The sequence below is a fragment of the Paramormyrops kingsleyae genome, chromosome 10 (genome assembly GCF_048594095.1).
Source record: "Paramormyrops kingsleyae isolate MSU_618 chromosome 10, PKINGS_0.4, whole genome shotgun sequence".
Taxonomy (NCBI): Eukaryota; Metazoa; Chordata; class Actinopteri; order Osteoglossiformes; family Mormyridae; genus Paramormyrops; species Paramormyrops kingsleyae.
In genome coordinates, this window is record NC_132806.1 from 14,864,083 (window position 1) to 14,884,427 (window position 20,345).

The following is a 20,345-nucleotide window of genomic DNA, read 5'->3' on the forward strand; positions in this document are numbered from 1 at the left end:
TTATCCAACCCATTTTCTGAAAGGAACTCAAATCTGATGCACATATACACCAAGAACAATAATAGTCCAAAAAACTATAGAACGGATACAGGCTTTAAACTGTGTCCATTAACACATCAGTACCTCGAGTGTAGTGTGCCCCCTAGTGGGGGAAGGGGGAGGCAGCAGGCAGGCAGCAGCGCATCCAGTGAGTTTTACCGTGAGTGCAGCATATGCCACCTAGGAAGGATGGGGCAGCCAGCATGGAAGTGGGAGCACATCCAAGCTTTCCAGTGGCCTCCTCAGAAGACGGCACTATATGCGGTTGCCTGTGTTGCCATCATGATCAAGCATCTCAAGCATAAGGTCACAGGCAGCACAGGGTACGAAGCAGGAGAACACACTGGATGGGATTGTTTTCTTCACTTAATGTTCTTCTATCGTGTTTCTTGTTTATTGGAACATCACTTCAAATGTCAACTACAATCGAAACAATCGAACTTGCAGTTACTGAGTTAGTCGTCTCATTGGATAAAAACTTTGGTGTAAACCGTTCAACACGCACTGACTTTAAATTACAGTCAGTCTTCCTGTCAGATACAGAACAGAGAGCGTGTTTAGCTAACAGAAGTTTTCCTGCTGTGTATCAAACAATACCAAGCCTGATATAAGCTCGGCTTTAAAGTGACAATCCTGCACGGCCGTCGCGGTGACGTAACTGAGGGATGCCCCCTGTAAAGGCATGCACTCTCCCTCCACCTCCCCCCTCCAGCATTCCTGAGACGTGGCAGCAAAACCCCTTGGCCAGGGGACATCTAGAAAAATCATCCATTTGTCCCGTTACGATTGGGCTATCAGTGACTCTCTTATGTTTGTATTGGCGGACTTCGCAGTCAATCATATTTTGCTAAAGCCTATTGGTGGTTAGTAGAGGGGTGGGGCTTGTTTTCTGAGCCATGATAGAAGATTTCCCAAACTTAGGGTCTACAAGAAGGGCAGACGGGAACAGGAGTTAGGAGGGTTGTACACTTAGACTAAAACAACAAGAATGTATCGAAGGACAGCAATGCACTCGCTACTTAATGCGATCTGTGTGTCATTCCTTTATTTTACAGTCTGTGCGACGGCTGCGGACAGAAGGACCTTAGATCCAGGTATTGTTGTGGTTTAAGGGATTTCAGATGCTTCCATCCATGTCGCATTTTACTCCTCGGCGCAGCCATAGCGATGTGCAGTTACCCCGCAAGCTGTGCGTGCGCATCCGCTTATTAAGTATCGATCGATAAGCTGCGGCTGCTGCGTGTCACCGGCGCTGCCAGCTGACTATCTGCGTCTCAATAAATATTAAGTCATGTAAAACATAAAATAACCGGACGGAAACGGCCGTGAGGCATTTGTTTGCCTGTACTTGAAAATCAGTTACCTCATATGTAGTACATGTGAAAAACGGATTACTGGCGTGTATTAAAAGCTGGTTTGGATTTAAACTGTCTGAATGATTTGTAACTAAAATAAGTTCTCATCAGAAATAGTATTACTATCACTTATAGATTAAGAGTATTACGACATATATAGCTGTAACTCTAGCCATTAGGGATACCGTTTTTGTCTTGCCTTATGTTTATACTGTAGTAATAGGAGTTTAGGAGTAAAAAGACAAAATTACTGAATGAAACACGACTTACAATGGGGAGCATTGATTACGTCGGACCCTCCCCCTACATACACGTGTACAGCTCCTACCCCCACCCTAAAACGTGTGCGGCTTCAGGGGTACCGGGTAAAATGTTTCCTGAATATGTTAAGAGATCCGGCAACATACATCATTTGTTTAACAGAATCTCAGATGTGTGATACAAGTTTATTCTTAATTGTAGATTTCTATCACCAAAGCTCAGAAATATGTGTATTTAACATATTAAGTCTCGTCTGATAAATATTTTTAGCTGTATCAGGAAGGTGACTGGCGGGAGAGTAGTTAGATGCAGGCTTGTCCTGCCAGTAGGTGCAAGGTTGAAGTCTCATCTCTGTAGGACTCCATTGAAATTGCTCCAGCAAATCGACTCTGGTGCCTGTATCATTCTGCTGTGTTGCACTCGTCCTCCAAAGCTCACTCAGCTCCGGCTGAAACTCACAGTCATGGCTTGAAGATGTGGTTTCCGTCCGAGGCGAAGAGCACATGTACAGCGACGCTCCCGTGCTTCTCAGAGGTCCGGAGAGACTGACCAGCGGGGTGTGTCCTGTTCCGCAGAATAGATCAGTTCATGATTGGGCTGAGGCCTTCGTGTGACCCATGGCTTATGGGTTCATGGGCTTTAAGACATTCTTACCTAGTCCTGGTAGTAATGATGTTAATAATTTGGGGAAACATTTTGTCCAGTGACCTCAAGCCAGAATATGGTATTGTGGAGAGAGTAGCCTGGATTTTTACCCATTCACCCATCTTCTCTTTTTCCCGGTCAGTGTCAGGGGGCCCTGCAAATTAACTGCTGCTTTATTAGTTTACATAGTAAAACAAGTCATGGTGGATACTGGTTAGCTGGTTGTGTCTGGTTAGCAGTAAGTTTTAAGGCTGTTCTGTAGGCCCTCTGTCTGTTTCTTTCTGTCATATTGTTTTTAAAAAGAAAACATTAAAATGTCATTGTGTTGATGGAACCTTTGCCAACCAATATATTTATTTATGCCTTATTTAGCAGATGCCTTTATCCAAATTGTTGTGCATTTTTCTTTGAGAAAGTGGGGTCAGTCAGTCCCTGGAGCAATTTGGGCTTAAGGGGGCTCAGGTGACCAATGGTGACATCACTCTGCTGACCCTGGGATTAGAACAAACAACCTTCTGATCACAGACGCAGCTTCCTAACCCACTGAGCCACGCTCCGTGCCTATACACAGAACATTGTTGTGTTTGCTTGTTCATTTTATTTTCCTGCTGACTCAGCAGACACATACATGCTCTCTCGTGTCTCCTGATCTCAGGGAACCTGCTGGTCATCACCGTTGCCACTGAGGAGACCGATGGTTTCAACAGGTTCATGAGAACTGCCCGGCAGTTCAACTACACCATGAAGGTATCACAACCCCGCCCCCCTCTTTCATGCTGCTGATGGTTGTCTTTAAACATGCCGACTTCACAATCCTCGCTGTGTCCATGGTCAGGTTCTGGGCCTGGGTGAGGAATGGAAAGGTGGGGACGTGGCCCGTACCGTTGGAGGGGGCCAGAAAGTGCGCTGGTTGAAGAAGGAGCTTCAGCGGCACAGCGACAGGGAGGACCTGGTCATCCTATTTGTGGACAGGTCAGTGGCTGCTATAGAGGATGCTGAATCTGCGCCGGGGGAGAGTGGAAATGGCTTCTTAAGGAAAAGACAGGGCTCTGCAGCTCCCTACAAGACGTTTGATGGTCCCTGGGGTCTCCGTTTCTCTTTCCCAGCACAGTTCCCAATAACTTCCTCTCTTGAGCTCATTTCTGTACCAGCCTCCCTGGAGAGATTCTGTTCTGGTCACTGCTTTCTCCCGATCCTCGTGTCTCCTCCTCCTCCTCTCCCTTCTCTCTCTGGTTACCGGGGGGCTGCCAGTCTGCCCCGCTGGCCTTCAGAGTGATGAATAGTGGCTTTATCCCTGTCACACTCTTGTGCTTCCATGGCTGCTTTCCTGAATATTCTGCTCTGCCTGGCTTTGTTTGGTGAAGTTAATATCTGAGACGTCACATTATTCTGTATTGGACTGGTCCCAAAAATCTTGTTTTTCTTGCATTGGGGTAATCTTATTCTACACTATACGCCGTCCTCCATCCAGAAAGGCCACTTGTGCCATTTCCCATAATCCTCCTCCTCAATGACAGTCATCATGCCAAATGAAATGGTGGACTCGCATCCAAGTCCTCTGATGCATGTGCTGTTAGCTGGCCGCTTTTTGCTTCGCTGGGTTTTTGGCCCAGAGGATCTTGCCGTTTCCCAGTTCTGTAATCCTGTAGCGGCTCAGCTGCGAGCAGGTGCCGCTGTAGAGCGAATGTAAGGAGGAAAAACAGGGCCTTCAATGGAACGCAGGGTTGTTTTTTTAAGTGTCCGTTTTGTTGTCGTCTCTCTGCGGTGCGGAGTTGGTCGGTTGTGTTGATGAGATGCCTTATTTTGCATCAGTAGAAGGAGCAGTGGAATTTTTAGAAGTCCGTTCCCCAGCCTGGAGCCTTTAATCAGGACGTAGTGCTCCACTGTGAAATGAATCACTCTTCAGTAGAGAGCTGTCTGCTGTGGTCTTTGTGGTCCCCTCTCTTCCCTAATAAAAGCAGACGAATGCAACCTTAAGCAGGATGGCAATGGAAATCCTTCATAGGACTGGGCAAAGCCCCAAAATCACACTGCTGCCTACCCCTTACTTTCCACCCGAAATGGCAGTCTGGAGAATCCTCTCTAGAAAATTCTGCTGTATTGTGGCCTTTGCAATATTTTGAATTGATTATATTTTGTATTTATGTAAAATGCCTTAAGCCTTCTAAATCCTTGCAAACTTCTAATCTCTCACATTTATCATCTGATGTATGTTTAAATAATGACATCGTATGGGGCCAAAACTGACTGCTGATGTGTCTTAAGTGTCTTGTTCCCTGGAATATAATCCAATATATATATATTTTTTTGGGGGGGGGTGTCCTTTTTAGGAAGGCACTAGCTGCATGATGGTATTCATCTCTGCTATATGCTGTTTCCAGTCAGCTGATGCATGTTCACAGGGAATACTGATGTAACTGCATCTCTCTGTGTGCTGTATGTGGTCTTTGGTCTGTTGCTCACTGGCGCCCTCTGCCTCCCTGTAGCTATGATGTAATCCTGGCCAGTGGCCCCCAGGAGCTGCTCTGGAAGTTCTCCCGGATGGGTCACCGAGTGGTCTTCTCCGCAGAGGGCTTCTGCTGGCCTGACCAGAGGCTGGCGTCCAAGTATCCTCCCGTCCACACGGGGAAGCGTTACCTTAACTCTGGAGGTGAGCTCGCTGAGTGCCAGCGGGGCGGGGTTTGGTGGGGTGGGGTGGGGTTTGACAGGGTGGGGCGGGGCCCCTGTCCACGCAGACTGACGCTCTGTGTCGCCCGCTGCTCCAGGCTTCATAGGCTACGCCCTCGATCTCAGCGCCATCGTGCAGCAGTGGAAGTACAAGGACAATGATGACGACCAGCTGTTCTACACCAGGATCTATCTGGACCCGGCTCACCGGGTAGGAGCTGGTGGGGGGGTCTTAGGGGGGTTTCTAACCACTGGTTTGCTTAGTGGGAACATCCCTATCTGTCCCTAGTTCATTATGATTGTTAATCCAGTCTAGTTCATTGTGATTATCCATCCATTCGTCCAACCATCTATCATCTAACTGCTTATTCATGACAAGGTTGTGAACTATTTGTTTTTGTTTTGGTTGTTGTTGTTGTTGTTGTTGGCCTCCTAACCTGCCTTAACGTCTTTCATGACCTCCCTGAATCACGCTGTAAAGCATCTCTTGCTTATTTAGGAGTTTGTGTCAGAGCTGTCTAATCCCAGAAGTGCGAAAGTCACTCATTTGGTTCTCCCTATAGAAAAATTTCAATATGACGTTGGATCATCGCTCACGCATCTTTCAGAACCTCAACGGGGCGCTCGGTGAGGCTCGAGTCTCTCGCCTGCAGCCTGCTGGTCTTTCAGTTTGTCAAGCTTTTCTGTTCTGCGTTTCCACACACTGTACACGATCTGTTTTGTGCCCCCATTTATTCAAACCATTCCCTTAATCAACTGCTACCTCTGTCCATGACAGTGAAATTCTGTGACTCGTAGTCTTGAGCTCCTGCTGTGACTCGCCTCCATCGGTGGTCACTTGCCAGTAGTGACACTTTGCTCTGTCTTGCTTCTCCATGTCTACACTCCTGTCCCCCATGTTCACAGAGGAGGTGGTTCTGAAATTCGAGAAGGAGCTGGTCCGGGCCCGGAACGTGGCCTATGACACCCTCCCTGTCATCATACATGGCAACGGACCCACCAAGGTAAGCGATTAGTGATCCTACCGTGCATTACAATGCAAGCAGATGGTTAAAAATACAATTTAACCAATAAAAAAATTGGATTGGGGCATTTGCTCATAATTAAGGTTGAATTCTTACTTGTTAGGGTTAGTTTGAAACATGCTTTTGTTCGCGTGAATCATGGGAATGTTCCCCATCCTCTATACCGGTGTCTCTCAAACCGGTCCTCGGAGACCTACAGCCGGTCCACGTTTTCACTCCCTCCCAGCTCCCAAAACGTGGACCTTCTGGCAGGGAGCTCGGAGGGAGCTAAAACGTGGACCGGCTGTAGGTCTTCGAGGATCGAATTGGGAAGCACTGTTCTAATCTGTTCTGTCTCCTCTGTTCTCGCAGCTGCAGCTGAACTACCTCGGGAACTACGTGCCCACGGCCTGGACGTACGAGGAGGGCTGTGGCGTCTGTGACGACGATCTTCTGGACCTCAGCGACGTCCCGGTAAGCGCGCACATTCACCCAAGCCCCCCAGAGCAAGTCCCTTAACCCCAAATTGCTCCAGCGATTGTCTGCTACCTCAGTTACGCTGCTTTGGTTAAACAAATAAATTATAATATTAATGTGACAAGTGTCGACGAATAGTGAGCGGTGTCGCCTCACCATTTTGTGACGTTCACATCCTGTTTGTGGAGTCGCTAAGTTCCAGTGCATGTTCCTAGGCCTGCTCAAGTGCGCCACTCCCTGGCCACAGCTTGACGCCGCGCTGTGCCCCTCTGTGTCTCCCACAGGACGAGGAGATGCCCCTGGTGCATGTGGCCGTGTTCATCGAGCAGCCCACACCCTTCCTGACCGAGTTCCTGCACAGGCTCACCACGATGAACTACCCCCTGGACCGGATCAGGCTCTTCATTCACAACAACGTCAGTCCCTCCCGAGCCGGACCTTTCGGCAGGCGCTGCCAGGGCACCCCAGCCTGGACTCCTCGTCCTCGTCGGAGATACAGCCCATGTCTACTTTGATGCTTATGCTCACAACACTACTCTGTAGCTTCCCTGGTGTACATGACGGCTTCTATAATCAATAGATAATCAATAGATCAATTGTTTACTTCTGCATTAGTTTCAGCTTCACTGATATTATAATCAAAGTTTGGAAATTGGCCTGCTGCACTCTAGTGCTCAAAACTAGGAGGTACAGCCTGTGTTATGCCCTATACACCACTCTCAGGTCATGTTATACTAGATGTCTTTCACAGTTTCCAAAGTTCATTCTGAATATAAAGAGGTGGATGTTGTTGTATATCGTTGGATTTTGTGTATGAGGGTTTTTCGACGGTGTAGTTTTTGTGAAAGGTTACTCCAGTCCTCCCCATTCAAGTGCAACCCTGACACAGTGCTGAGTTTCAAACAGGAAGTGAGTGCAGGCATAGTCTGCAACAAACAGGAAGTGTATCTGCGTAATCCTGCTGCAAACAGGAAGTGGATGTGTGTGTCAGCATAATCTGCGCCATTTCAAGTTTTCTCACAGTCATACACTATTCATCTGTGTAGTGCAGTGCTTTTCCACCTGCTTCCAAGATTAAGCTTATGCTTGAAATGAAGTATGTAAAAACAGAACAATTTAATAGGGATCTCTGATAGGGATTTAATTTAATAGGGATTGTCATTATTCATAGTTATTCCAGTAATGTAATGGGACTGCAAAGTAAAACAATAACATAGAGAGCAGAAGATATCTGTCTTGTTTTTGCAATCTGCACAAATTTCGTAGTTTGACGCAGTGGAGGGTTAGATGTTGTGATGGAGAGAACTGATGCTCAGTGGGGGACATTTAAAAGCTTATTTAAGAGTTACTGCAGGTCCCATAATGGTGACGAGGGTCTGGAGCATTTCGGTCACACTGAATCTGTACGATTCCCTAGTAAGATCTTGCATGTTATATTATGAACAAACTTGGGCATCCAGCTTCAAATTAGACGTCAGTTTATAGTGATTTTGGAAAAGGGGACGATCAGCATGATTCCAGGCCTTAAGGGGCTGCTCTGCCTTGGGTCTTGAGGAGAGCTGAAGTTTGTGGGAGCTACACGAGATCTTGGAAATAATAGAGGAGATAGGCAGGTTTGGAGACGAGTTTAATTTGTGAAAATGGGAACATGACCGTGACGTTTGGGATTATCGTCTCAGCCAGTAGGCACAGGTGTTACATGTGATGAAGTGGACGTCAGATATCTGTGATTCTACGTTCCCGAAGTTCTTCTCACCGTCTTCCTCCCTCGTGCTCCTCCCAGGTCGTCTACCACGAGAAGCACATCCAGGACTTCTGGCAGGAACATCAGACTCTGTTCCCAGATGCCCGGATCGTGGGGCCTGAAGAGAACCTGCAGCAGGACGAGGCTCGGACGATGGCCGTGTGAGTTACAAGATGGCGTCCATCTCCCGACTCCCCCAGCCCCGGTAGCTCTCTAATAAAGGCGTTCCAGCCAAAGTAATGTTCAGGTGTGCAGGTTTCAGTTGGGGTAGGTTTACATGCCACATGAAAGCTTCCGTTTGTGTGGAGCAGTTCAGCTTAAGTTCTTCTTCATCCTATAGCAAAAGCCAACTAGCAACCTTCTGGTTGTATCCATAGCCTTAACCACAGCGCCACCTGCAGCTCCGCTGCAGAACTGTATGAAAGACCAGAATGTGAAATTAAGGTGCTGCACACATGACTTTAGGAGCGATAGCTCTGGGGTCTATGCAAGGGCTGTTCTAGGATTTAAAATTTTATTTTAACTGGTCAGACATAGGAGGGACCATAATTCATACAGAGAGGCCAACCAGTGGTATGTTTTGAATCGGCCAGTGACAGGAGGGGGCGCTCCAGGGGCCAGTTGGCTTTCAGATGGGCCCAGTGACCCTGTGACCCCACCCCTGGATCTATGGTACCTCGGTGATCTGTAAGAAACTGAGTCTCAGCCCACTGGCTCCCGTGTGACCAGCCGTCTCCCCCCCCCCCCTGACAGGGAGGCATGTCGTAAGGACCCCACGTGTGATTACTACTTCAGCATCGACTCCGACGTGGCGCTCATCAACCCGGACACCCTGAGGATCCTTATCGAGGAGAACAAGTGAGTCGGCCCTTGAGAATCGAGGGGTGGTGAGATCTGATGATCAGCTCCTCCTGAGTCCTTAGGGGACTCCGCCCACGCAGGTGCTGTTACGCTTTCTGTGTGTGTCTTTACACGTGCAAGTATTCCACACATTTTTTTGTGCAAGTCTACATTTATTTAAGTTGATCTGTTTAAGTAGAGAGCTGCCCATAATGTCAATTACATCGGTTTCTGGGGATGTATCAGGCTATATTTGTGCATCATTAAGGTATTCGGTCACCTTTAATTTCCCCTCATACTTCTATGTTTCTGTGAGTCTCACATATGACCTTCTCCCAAAAACGAGAGAGTCCAGCTTTAAGAAGTTACTGCTCAAACTAATATGTTCACATATATCTGTAAATCACATGACTGACACCCCCCCCCCCCCTTCATGACAGGCCAGTGATTGCTCCCATGTTGTCTCGCCATGGCAAACTGTGGTCCAATTTCTGGGGTGCACTGAGCCCCGAGGGATACTACTCCCGGTCAGAAGACTACATCGAGATCGTCCAGGGCAAACGCATGTGAGTATATGTGTGTGTGTGTGTGTGTCTGTGTGTGTTTCTGTGTCTGTGTGTGTGTGTGTGTCTGTGTGTGTGCCCCCCTATATGTACATACCACATGATTAGTTTTGTTTCCTTTACCCATGAAGCACTGTGTCTCCCCTCCCTTGTGTCTGTTTTTTTTAACTCCTCTCCCTTCTCAGAGGGGTCTGGAACGTTCCCTATATCACGGGGGTGTACCTGATAAGCGGGGTGACGATGCGAACCCGCCTGGCCCAGGTCAGCCTCTACATGCAGGACGGCATGGACACCGACATGGTTCTGTGCAGCGCCGTCCGAGACCAGGTGTGTTTGCTCTGCCCTGCGGGCTTCCCTCCCCAGGTGTGTTTGCTCTGCCCTGGGGGCTTCCCTCCCCAGGTGTGCCTGCTCTGCCCTGGGGGCTTCCCTCCCCAGGTGTGTCTGCTCTGCCCTGGGGACTTCCCTCCCCTTTCTTGCTCTCTAGGCGTTTCGGCCATTAAAGGCAGTTTGCGATTGATAAATGTAATCTGTTCCAGAAACAGTTACGTAAGTCATATTTAACACAAGTCGGATTTACCTTCCCATACCATTCATGACAGCAATAGCGAAATGCAATAGCGAAAAAATGCGCTAGTAATATGTACTAAAGAACACATATCAAATGCATGACAAGATAAAGTTTAAATATATTCAGTTGTTTTTTGTCTTGGTGCTTCATCAGAGCATATCTTGTTTTCTTTTTTTTTTGCGTAACTCCACATTGACGTAAGTCGATTTCGCATAAGGTGAGAGCTGCCTGTTATCCTCCATCTCACCGTCTCTTGGTTCCCCTGTGCCTGCCCCTCTTAGGGCGTCTTTATGTACGTTTCAAACCGGGACGAGTTTGGACGCCTCGTCGCCTCGACCAACTACAACACGAGCCACCTGTACCCTGACATGTGGCAGATTTTTGACAACCCCGTGGTAAGCGTCATCCGCTCTCTTATGCTCTCTTTCCCTCATTACCCGGATGAACAAGATGATTCCCTAAAAGAGAAATCCTTTTTTTTAGGATTGGAAAGAGAAATACATCCATGATAAGTACGCTGCGATCTTCGATGACGACACGGATGTTGTTGAACAGGTATGAACTGGAGCCGGAGTCAAAACGGGACCTTCTGGCTCCGTCTGTCCTCTTCTGTTCTCACTCTTTGGGCCGTCCGCCTTCCCCTCTTTCTGGTCTAGCCCTGCCCTGACGTCTACTGGTTCCCAGCCTTTTCGGACAGGATGTGCGACGAGCTGGTGGAGACCATGGAGGACCACGGCGAGTGGTCAGGCGGAAAGCACAAGGTAGCTTTATTTACGTAAATCTTTACTTCTTTAACTGCATGTATGTAAATACGTAGGTGAATAACGTTTGTTTGTTTGTTTGTTTGTTTTACAGGATGAACGTCTGGCCGGTGGGTATGAAAACGTGCCCACCGTGGACATACACATGAACCAGATCGGCTTTGAGAAGGAGTGGCTCAAGTACCTGAAGGAGTACATCGTGCCCGTGGTGGAGAAGCTGTACCCTGGATACTACTCAAAGGTGAGGCCCGAACTGCGGCCTGCTGATTCCAACGTCAGCTGGTCTTAAATGCGACCTTCTCGCCGTAGCGCAGGTAGCTGGGGCACATCTAGCTACCTTGCCAATTAATGCAATTAAAATTTAAGGCTGTGCCGTGTCATCAGTGTGAGTCGTGAATAAGGTTTGATAGCATTCGGTGCTTTGCTGTTAGCCAAGTAGACCAATGGGACGCAGCCTGGGGGCAGACGTGGAATTTTACACCAATCGGGGTGCTGAGCACTAAATTCCTTGTCTTTTGTGTACAAACGTCGTCATTAATTAGTGTTTACTTACTAAGTGTGAATGAAGGTTGGAAGGTCAGTTGCAGGTAAGCAGAGAGCTCCATCTTCCAAGCAGTGCTTCATGTTATGGCAGCGTTGAAGCCACAACTCTGACCCCCCCCCTGCCTGGCCGGTTGTTAACCACCCCCCTCCTTTCCTGGTCCTGGTCCAGGCCCGTGCCATAATGAACTTCGTGGTACGATACCGACCTGACGAGCAGCCCTTTCTGAGGCCCCATCACGACTCATCCACCTATACCATCAACATCGCCCTGAACCACAAGGGCAAGGACTTCCAGGTGCGTGCTGATTGGCTGGAGCTGGCAAAGGCTGCGTCCTGGCCTGCTTACGCCTGACCGCGGCGCGGAGCTTCTCTGAGTCCATAGCGGTTCATGTGAGGTCAGCTGCAAGCCGACCATGATGCTCTCCAGGCAGTTTTGCCCCAAAGTAACAATATCACACATGCTTTTAGAGTAAAAGAATTATGCAGAGCGTCAGATGTAACTCAATAGTTATGTAATTATACAGTCTGCATGGTGATGGGGGGGGCAGGGAAAGACTGGGCAGCTGAATTATAAAGTACCAACCTGAAGAATAGAGGGTTGTGAAAATAATGCCCATGTCAGTAATTTGGCTAAGTACTTGATGCATCTCCAGCAGAATTTTTTTCAGAAGGAAAAGGAATTTTGTGTATAAATAGCATGTATGACATTTTGATATTTTTTTGGGTAATATAACAACCTTGTTGGAGAACTGGCTTCAGATGGATGGCCTCTCAGCTTCAGAGACTGCTCTTTAGGGAACGTGCAGCACCGAAGTGGAAATTTTGGCCAATACTGACATATTGCTAATAAGGAAAACCTGCTCAAGTTTGAGTGCCAGAGATCTGCAGGGAAGCTGATATCAGTGACATTGACTACTTAACGTCCCGTGAATTGCGTTTAGCATCCTCATCGTATAATTCAGACCGTGAGACATCAGCCAAGCAGACTGGGAGACTCACTGACGTTTGGTTGCTGTGCCCCTCGCATCCAGGCATTAACTGGGAGCTCAGCCTAGCTGCACTTAGTCGACTCCTTGACTGCATGTAATGTGCTATTTGCCAAACTTCTATGTAGCTTTTGACAAAAGCATCTGCTAAATATGTAAACGTAAATGAGCCGGCAAAATCCGCCGTCCTGCGCTCCGAGAAATTACTTATTGTCCAGAGAAATCGTCTCCATTGTTTTAGATGTTGTACCTCTGGTGCTGCTAATTTGAATATTGATTAAGTTTAAAAATTGGCCAGCAGTATCGACCAATATTGACTGTGTCTTGATTTTTCACGGACATCGGTTATACAGATATATGTTAACTGATATGTCTTGTGTCTCTGTGCAGGTTAAGTTTCTCAGTGGCTGTGTAACAACCTGTGTGTGTCTGACTCTGTCTGTGGTCTCTAGGGAGGTGGGTCCCGATTCTTGCGGTACAACTGCCAGGTGGAGACCCCCCGGAAGGGCTGGTCCTTCATGCACCCGGGCCGCCTGACGCATTACCATGAGGGGCTCCCCACCACCCAGGGAACGCGCTACATCATGGTGTCATTCATCGACCCCTAGGCGCCGGGGCCGGGCCCCGAACCGCAGGGGGCGGCTGACGTCGAGGACGATTTACGGAACATTTCAGCTGGGACACGGTTGCTTAAAATGCCTTTTTCCACTTACCATAATGGAGTTTAGGTTGACAAGATATGCTCTGGAGTGAGATTACAGCATTTTACAGCAAAAAAAAAAAAAACTGTAGCGTTATAAAGAAAGCAGACGGCTCCAATTTCCATGAAAAACGACGTGACTAAATATTGTGACATTTAAAGTTCTGTGGAAAATATTGAGAAGTAGAATCGGAGGGTAGTACTTGAAATACTGGGTATTTTTGTGGGTGTGGCTTAATCGTGGCATAAACTGTATTAGCCATGGATTAGTGTCAGTCTAGAACAACTGTGAACCAAGTGTCCTCAGTAATGAGCCGTTCGGCTTGTTGGTTCTGCATAGTGGTCTTGTCATTTCAAAGCCAAACTAGTAGCAATTTGGGTACCTACAGAGTGCTTGTGTTGCTATCATTTGTAACTTATTAGGAGACTTGGATGATCCAAGATCCCGTTTCCCAGCATCCCCTAGCAGCGTCGTCCTGCTTCAGCTTCAGACATCAATGTCATTCTGACAATCAGTTACATCTGGGCTGCTGTAAGTTCCCCCCCCCCCCCCCCCCCAGATTCGCTAAATAAATACACCAGAAAGTATTTATTTAGCGAAATTTAACCAAACTTCATTCCGTGTTCTCTCTCAGACCCATGAACACATGGATAGGAATCACTGCATTTCCAAATGCAAATAATTTATCCTTTGTCAGCGGTTTTGCTTTTGTCAGTTTTTTTTTTTTTGATTTAAAGAATTTTAAGTTACTTTAATTTTGAAGTGGCTTTTAATGAGTCGGTCAGATTAGCTGGTTTGGAACACAGTTAGGTCATGCTGGCATTTGACACTCCCTGAGTATAAAAAGATTTATATATTTCATACAATTCTAAAGGTGGTTGATATTCAGAGGATACTGCAGCTCATTTGTTTATTAAAATATTTTTCTGAACACTCAATTTTATGAATTTTCCTCTAACACATTTTTTTATAAGACTTCATGAAAGTGGGATTTGCATTAATCAAATATTGTACTTCACATGTTAGGGAATGTTTAAAGCATTTCATTGGTTATTAATTAACTGAACTGATTACTAATATCTTGTTATACCTCTATGTATTGTGATTCTGTTTGGTTTCATTTGTTGTCAGTGCTCTGCTTTGTACAAAGTGTTAATTTATTTGTATGTTTTAAAAGTCTATTTAAAATTGAATCGTGTGGTTTGTTTTGGGGGCAGGAATTGACATTTTCATGCAAACAAAGTGAATATTAGTGAATATTTTTAAAGAGGAGCAGCAATTTTGCAACAGCTGTTTTTGGACTTGAAGAAAACTGCTCACACACAGTCAGGGGTGGCTGAGGGCTGGACTCAGGCTTTAGCAAACTAAGCAGCTGCTTACAACCCGACAGCCACCAGGGGGGGCATTTGAGCAGCCAGTAAGAATGGACAAATGGCAACTAGGTTATTTTTTTCTTAGGACCCTGAAAAGGGTTGGGCCCGTCCTGGGTAGGATTCAAACCCCTGGAGATCTGAGACTATAACGTTACCCGTTTTGCTTCCCTGACTATAATCTGTTTATAGCAAATTGCAGACTTGTAGAAAGTCATCTTTCAAAGGCTGTCTGGGACGCAGACTAAATTTACTCCACCATGGCTCCATGTGTGTGGAGTTTGCATGTTCATTGTGTCATTGTGGGGTTTCCTCCTCTGGTTTTCCCCACAGCCTAAAAACATGCTGAGGCTAGTTGGAGTTAGCAAATTGTCAATAGGTGTGTGAATGGTGTGTGTGAGTGTGATTGGTGCCCCATCTTGGGTAGTTCCCGGTCTTGCTCCCATAACTTCTGGGATAGGTTCTGGACCCCGGCGACGCTGATTAGGATAAGCAGGTATGGATGCATTGGATGTAGTGGCCAATGTGATTTTTTTTTTTAAAACCATCACTAGTACTGCCATGAGGTGTAGGCTGAACCCTGCAGTTCAGTCCAGGGTTCCTGTGGGGTCTTAAAAAGTCTTGAATTCAGAAAGTTAAATTTAAGGCCTTAAAATGTCTTAAAAATGCGCAGATTTTCATCCTAGGTCTTAAATTCAATATACCCAAGTCTTAAAATTCTTACCTCCGTTCATTCCCAAAAAGCGCTGTCTGCAGAAAATAAAATAGTATATCGCTGTAAAACTAATCCGTTGGTTGTGTTTTCTGGTCTGCACGGGTGTCTGCGTGGTAATAAAACTACAAATCCCATCGCGTGATCACTGCAGCTAAGCAAACAACAGTTTGAGAAGGGTCTGGCTGCTGAACGTGCACTTTCAGCCACTGACGTCAGGTGCACGCTCAGCTACAACAGGAAGTGCAGGGGAATCAAGCGCTAACTTAGTTCTTGAGGCCAATGTGAACGGTATGTTGTTTTATTATTTGTATTACTGAATGACATAGTTACAAGTTTGTTTCATGCCATACATTATTGCAATGTAAATGTTTTGATGTAACTTTTTTCTTTGATGACTGGAGTGAATTTTTTCAGTTAAAAGGTAACTATACTAGCCAGTTGGCTCACGTTATCTTAAATTATAATTAAAATAAACACATTTCTACTTTTACAGAGCTTTTCATGGAGTTACCTTGTGAATGTCTTGGTTTCCAGCATATAGTTTTTAGTTGTTCGTGTGTTTTGAGGAGAACGTTTCTCGGTCTCCTTATGGTAAGGCAAGTTTTTATCATCATACACAGGGGTTATTTAATATGCTTTATAAAAACAAGATTTTAAAAAGTTAAACCAAGACAAAAAAAAAGCAAAATAGAGATGGGGAAAAAAAACTTATTTGAATAAAAATTGCTTAGAAAATCTAAAAAATCTGATTAAAAGTGCAGTATGTCCTGCCCCGCTCGTCCGTTCCTCCCGTGTGCCATGCCCCCTCGTTAACCCCGTGTGGATTCCCCGTGTTTATCAGCTGATTCCAGTTGTTTTCATTATCGCTGATGGGTCTGGAACGTAACTTCCGCGATAGGCGGGGATCACTATATATTTTAAGGCTTAAACTATAAAAAGTTTATGTATATGATCTTTCTATATCGCGGATTTTCACCTATGGCTGGTGGGTCTGGATCCCCCGCCTATCGCGGACGTTACGTTCCAGACCCATCAGCGATAGGTGAAAATCCGCCATATAGAAAGACCATATAAATAAACTTTTTATAGTTTAAGCCTTAAAATACCACTCCCACGTGCTTTAAACACATGTGAACTTATTAAAACGCACTTTGTAAACACATATGACATGTGGATGTTGGGCTAAGGATATGAGTGACATAAAATATGAGAAATTCTGGTATCATTCGAATGTTTCTAGTAATGCATCGTGTTGGTCTTAAATTTTACTCATAATGGTCTTAAAATGTCTTAAAAGGGTCTTAAATTTGACTTACTGAAACCTGCAAGAACCCTGTCAGTCAGTCAGCACAAGTGAGTAACCCTAGTGCTAGTTAACGGTCCTGGCAGTAGATTTCGCAAACCCAGCACCATACCACGAGGAACGCTCAGGGCACACTGTCGAAACTTTCTCCAACTCGACGCCGAGAAACCGAAGGAAAGAAATGCGTTACAAACACTTGTCTGTCTCAGAGCCTGGCCAAGCTGCAGGTGGCCAGTAGGGTATGTTCTGGAAGTTTCTCCCAGAACGCTGACTTCCTGTTCATATCCCCGTCAGCACGCATTAGTAATGCAGGTCTGAGCAGATGGCACCATACAGTGGTGTGGCCTGCTTGTGCTCAGTGAAAATGAGTCGTTCTGTACAGTGATACAGTGAATAGTATCACCGGTATGGTGAATGATCAGGCGCACCCTGGAAGATCTACCCCCACCCCAGCACATTGTTGCAGTGTGTTTTTTTTTCAATTATTTTGCTTTTATTATGGTTTATTATTTCATTCACGTTCGGATTTACTTTGCACTTAACGCGGCTCTTTGTGATCCTGAACGGTTCACCGACTTTATAATCTGCTGAACGCTGTGATCTACACCCAGGGTCCTCGTTGTCCTGCATCTAACAGAATGACTTTGTTTTCTGCTCGAACTTCACTGCGTGAGAACAGGACAGACCGTACAACTGCTTCCCAAATCATTTAGGGAGACAGAGGGTACCTCTGCTCAGCGCAGTAGGATGTGGATGTCTGAACATTTAATGACTCTTAAGTGATGATGCGTCAAATAGCCCTTTTCCCATACATTAGTATACAATACAAGAATATTTTATAAAACACTATTGCAAACAAAATGTGCAGATAAGAACTTTTAATTAGCAACTTTAAACTTTACCCCTCATTGTTTCTTTGTTTTGGGGCAGTTTTTTATTATTTACAGAACGTGTCTGCGGACATAGTGCGGCAGTGCCTGATGTGGTCACTTACAACCTTTCACAACTAGGGGGCAGCAGCTGCACACAAGGAGAGATGTAGCAATGGAGCCTGTGCTACAGTTATGTTTTATTATTATTTATTTAAACATTTTTACATGTTTAATAGATAATTTTATTCCAAGAAACATATAATTGAGAAAGCAGGGTCAGCCAGCCCCAGTAGGAATTGGTGGTGAAATCACTCTGGTCACAGGTCACTAACTGGCAACCCCATTCCACGTGTGACACCCATATATGCTCCTCATGGTGATACTGGGATTTTAATGCGTAATATTTGGACCAAGAGAAACCCCTCCAGGTGTGAAATCTGTCGATCTGTGTTAATAATAAATTATAATAATAACAGATTTTATTTGTAACACACTTTACATTTAAAATAAATCTAAGTGCCAAAAAAAATGTCGTCCTAAAAAAAAAAAAACATATTAAAACAACAATTAAAACAAGCAAGTAGATCAATAATTAAGAAACCTGTAGCCTGCAAAATTAATTAAAATCTGTGTTCATGTCTCTGGGCATGTTGGTTTCTCAGTGTGACTGTTTCAGTAGGATGTTGTACTGAAGGCTCCGATTCTTTGTAGTTTCTCAGACCACCTCACTCTATGGCCCTATTACTGTCCTTTGAAGGAAAACCTTCACTTGGGAAAGCAGTTCTGTATTACAAACATCTCTGGTGGTGCATGTTTGTTTCAGCGCATCCCACATGCGCAGGTATTATCAGCCCCTGATGAATATGACACCCATCTTCCTATTGGCCTGTCAGGTTTCTCCCTTCCCAGCAGCCTTTGCAGCTCTGTCAGTTTCATTGCGCTCTTACAGCAATGTCGACCTCTGTGCCAAATTGCACAATGTGCCTTTGGACGAGTGCTGGACGAAGGGCAAGAGGCCCATGGAATCTAATCTGTGTAGCATACCACCCCGATCCCTCCATTAATAGCCAAGCTGTGTAATTACATTTGCATCATTTACTCAGAATATAGATAATGAGGAATAATGCTATGATGCAAAGGTATTCTATTGTTTAAAGTTCCGGTGCCTGTGTCTCTGTAAAGGAGCTTCTTAAAACCTTAACCTCCAGTTGCAATGATCTGAAAGTACTGAAGAGTTTCTGAGTGGCCCTAGGCTCCATTCGTACCTTAATCACTTCAAAGTGCCTGCTGCAGTTTGCCTGCCTGTTGTGTTCTTTCCCTGATTGACGGCTCTGCACGTAAAGCAGATTTAAAAGGGGCAGTTTTTGCCTCACGCCATGTTCACTGAGCCCCCTCCCCATCTTTCTTGGGATTCTCTGGCAGTCTCTCGTTTTCAGAGTGTGGTGCAGAGAGTAAGATTGTTACACCAAGTTCTCTTACTTAATCTTGCACTTTGGGATATCTCGACAGCTTTATTTTAGCAAATGAAATTCAGTCATGCTAACTTACAGCGCTTTTCCACTGTCATACACGAACCGAGCCGAACCTGGGGCGTACTGCGAAGAGGGTCTATTTACAGCGCACTTGCAGCTCGCTTGGGTTTGCCGAGCTTGGACAGCAACAGAGACGTAAAACCAAAGAGATGCTTATTTACTGTCCACACGGAGTACATCACGAATAACTATGTGCTAATATCCGCTAGCATGTCTGGAAGAATGGCCGTCTTATGATAGCATCAAGCTTAGCAGAATTAGCATGCGCTTGCAAACATTTGCATTAGGAATCCATGCTGTTCTATAATACTAAAGTAGGAAGTTGGAAATTTTTAAGTTCTGAGTTATCAGGGATGCGTAAATACCTTGAGATGTGCAATTCTACTAATAATGAATAATATATAGAATATATGATTTTTCCTACCGATAATCCATGCATATTGATGCAGAACACCTGTATCTCCCTGTATCCCAACCAATCCGATGGCGGTGGTGCAGCCAGCTCGGTTTGGTCACGTTTTTCGCTTTGCTGGTAAGCAGAGCCATGTCAGTGTGGGTACGGCTTGCATAACTTACAATGGGAAGCTACCGGTTTGCTGTAGGCCTCTGGCACAGCTCAGTTCTCAGTGGCAGTGGAAGAGCGCCTCTAGTTGTTCAGTTGTGCTTCCTCTTGGTAAGGAATCACTCACAGTTTCACACCCAACTTATTTGCACGGGCTTGATGTTTATGCTCACGTAGTCCTCAGAATCCCCTCAAGCTTTAATATTATTGGATCAGGAACCTGTTTGTTTCAGATTTGTTCCTGGTATTTACCTGAGAACAGGTGTGGCTCATCAGAAGCCAGGTAGGATAGAAAGCCTACTGGATAGTAGCTCTCCAGGACCGGAGTTGGAGACCCCTGGTTTAAACTCTGCATAAAATCCAGGCTACTGTTGCCTTATGGGTCACGTGACCCACTGTTCCCTTTGCACAGATTCTCCCCGGAATCATCAGAGATCAGGCACAAAGCCTTATGAACAGATATCTGTAACATCAGCCAGTATGACAAAATCCCAAGTCACTGTACCACTGTGCTCCCCGTTGTCCTCAGATGACTTAATCTTCTTGTCCAGTGTTCCAGTAGGAGTCAGTGGTTTGCTTTTATCCCTTGTACAGTTTTCTCTTTTAACTGTAACCCATTTACCAGGCAGCAATAACCTCTATACATTTTATGATGATTTTGTGGGTCCCGCAGTATTGCAGTAATGGCACTTGATTAGATCAGTTCCTTTGTCTGATTGCCACACCAGCTTGCCCTCATAAACTGTACGGCATTTCAAAATCTCACAAGATTTCATAGCCTTTCAAAATATTACAAGCAACTGTCCAGTTTAATGCAACCAATCAAGGCAGAAAATA

The 20,345-nt window shown here is 45.6% G+C and overlaps 1 protein-coding gene across 1 annotated transcript; it reads left to right on the forward strand.

Moving 5' to 3' along the window:
* The first annotated feature begins 924 nt into the window (after nt 1-924).
* LOC111835052 (multifunctional procollagen lysine hydroxylase and glycosyltransferase LH3-like) lies at nt 925-14,347 on the forward strand. The gene is made up of 19 exons (XM_023794962.2): nt 925-1,133; nt 2,956-3,047; nt 3,136-3,272; nt 4,787-4,950; nt 5,066-5,178; nt 5,531-5,594; nt 5,874-5,971; nt 6,344-6,445; nt 6,733-6,864; nt 8,232-8,353; nt 8,946-9,050; nt 9,473-9,598; nt 9,781-9,922; nt 10,445-10,558; nt 10,647-10,718; nt 10,820-10,924; nt 11,019-11,165; nt 11,637-11,762; nt 12,906-14,347. The coding sequence occupies exons 1-19, from the start codon at nt 1,028-1,030 to the stop codon at nt 13,059-13,061; spliced, it is 2,223 nt and encodes a 740-aa protein (XP_023650730.1). The 5' UTR covers nt 925-1,027; the 3' UTR covers nt 13,062-14,347.
* Nucleotides 14,348-20,345: the final 5,998 nt, after the last annotated feature.

Excerpts from the sequence above, each read along its gene's own strand:
- LOC111835052 (XM_023794962.2), top strand. The coding sequence starts at position 1,028 with ATGTATCGAAGGACAGCAATGCACTCGCTACTTAATGCGATCTGTGTG. Across the intron at positions 1,134-2,955 it reads CAGAAGGACCTTAGATCCAG|GGAACCTGCTGGTCATCACC; the intron begins GTATTGTTGTGG and ends TCCTGATCTCAG. Across the intron at positions 5,595-5,873 it reads GAACCTCAACGGGGCGCTCG|AGGAGGTGGTTCTGAAATTC; the intron begins GTGAGGCTCGAG and ends CCATGTTCACAG.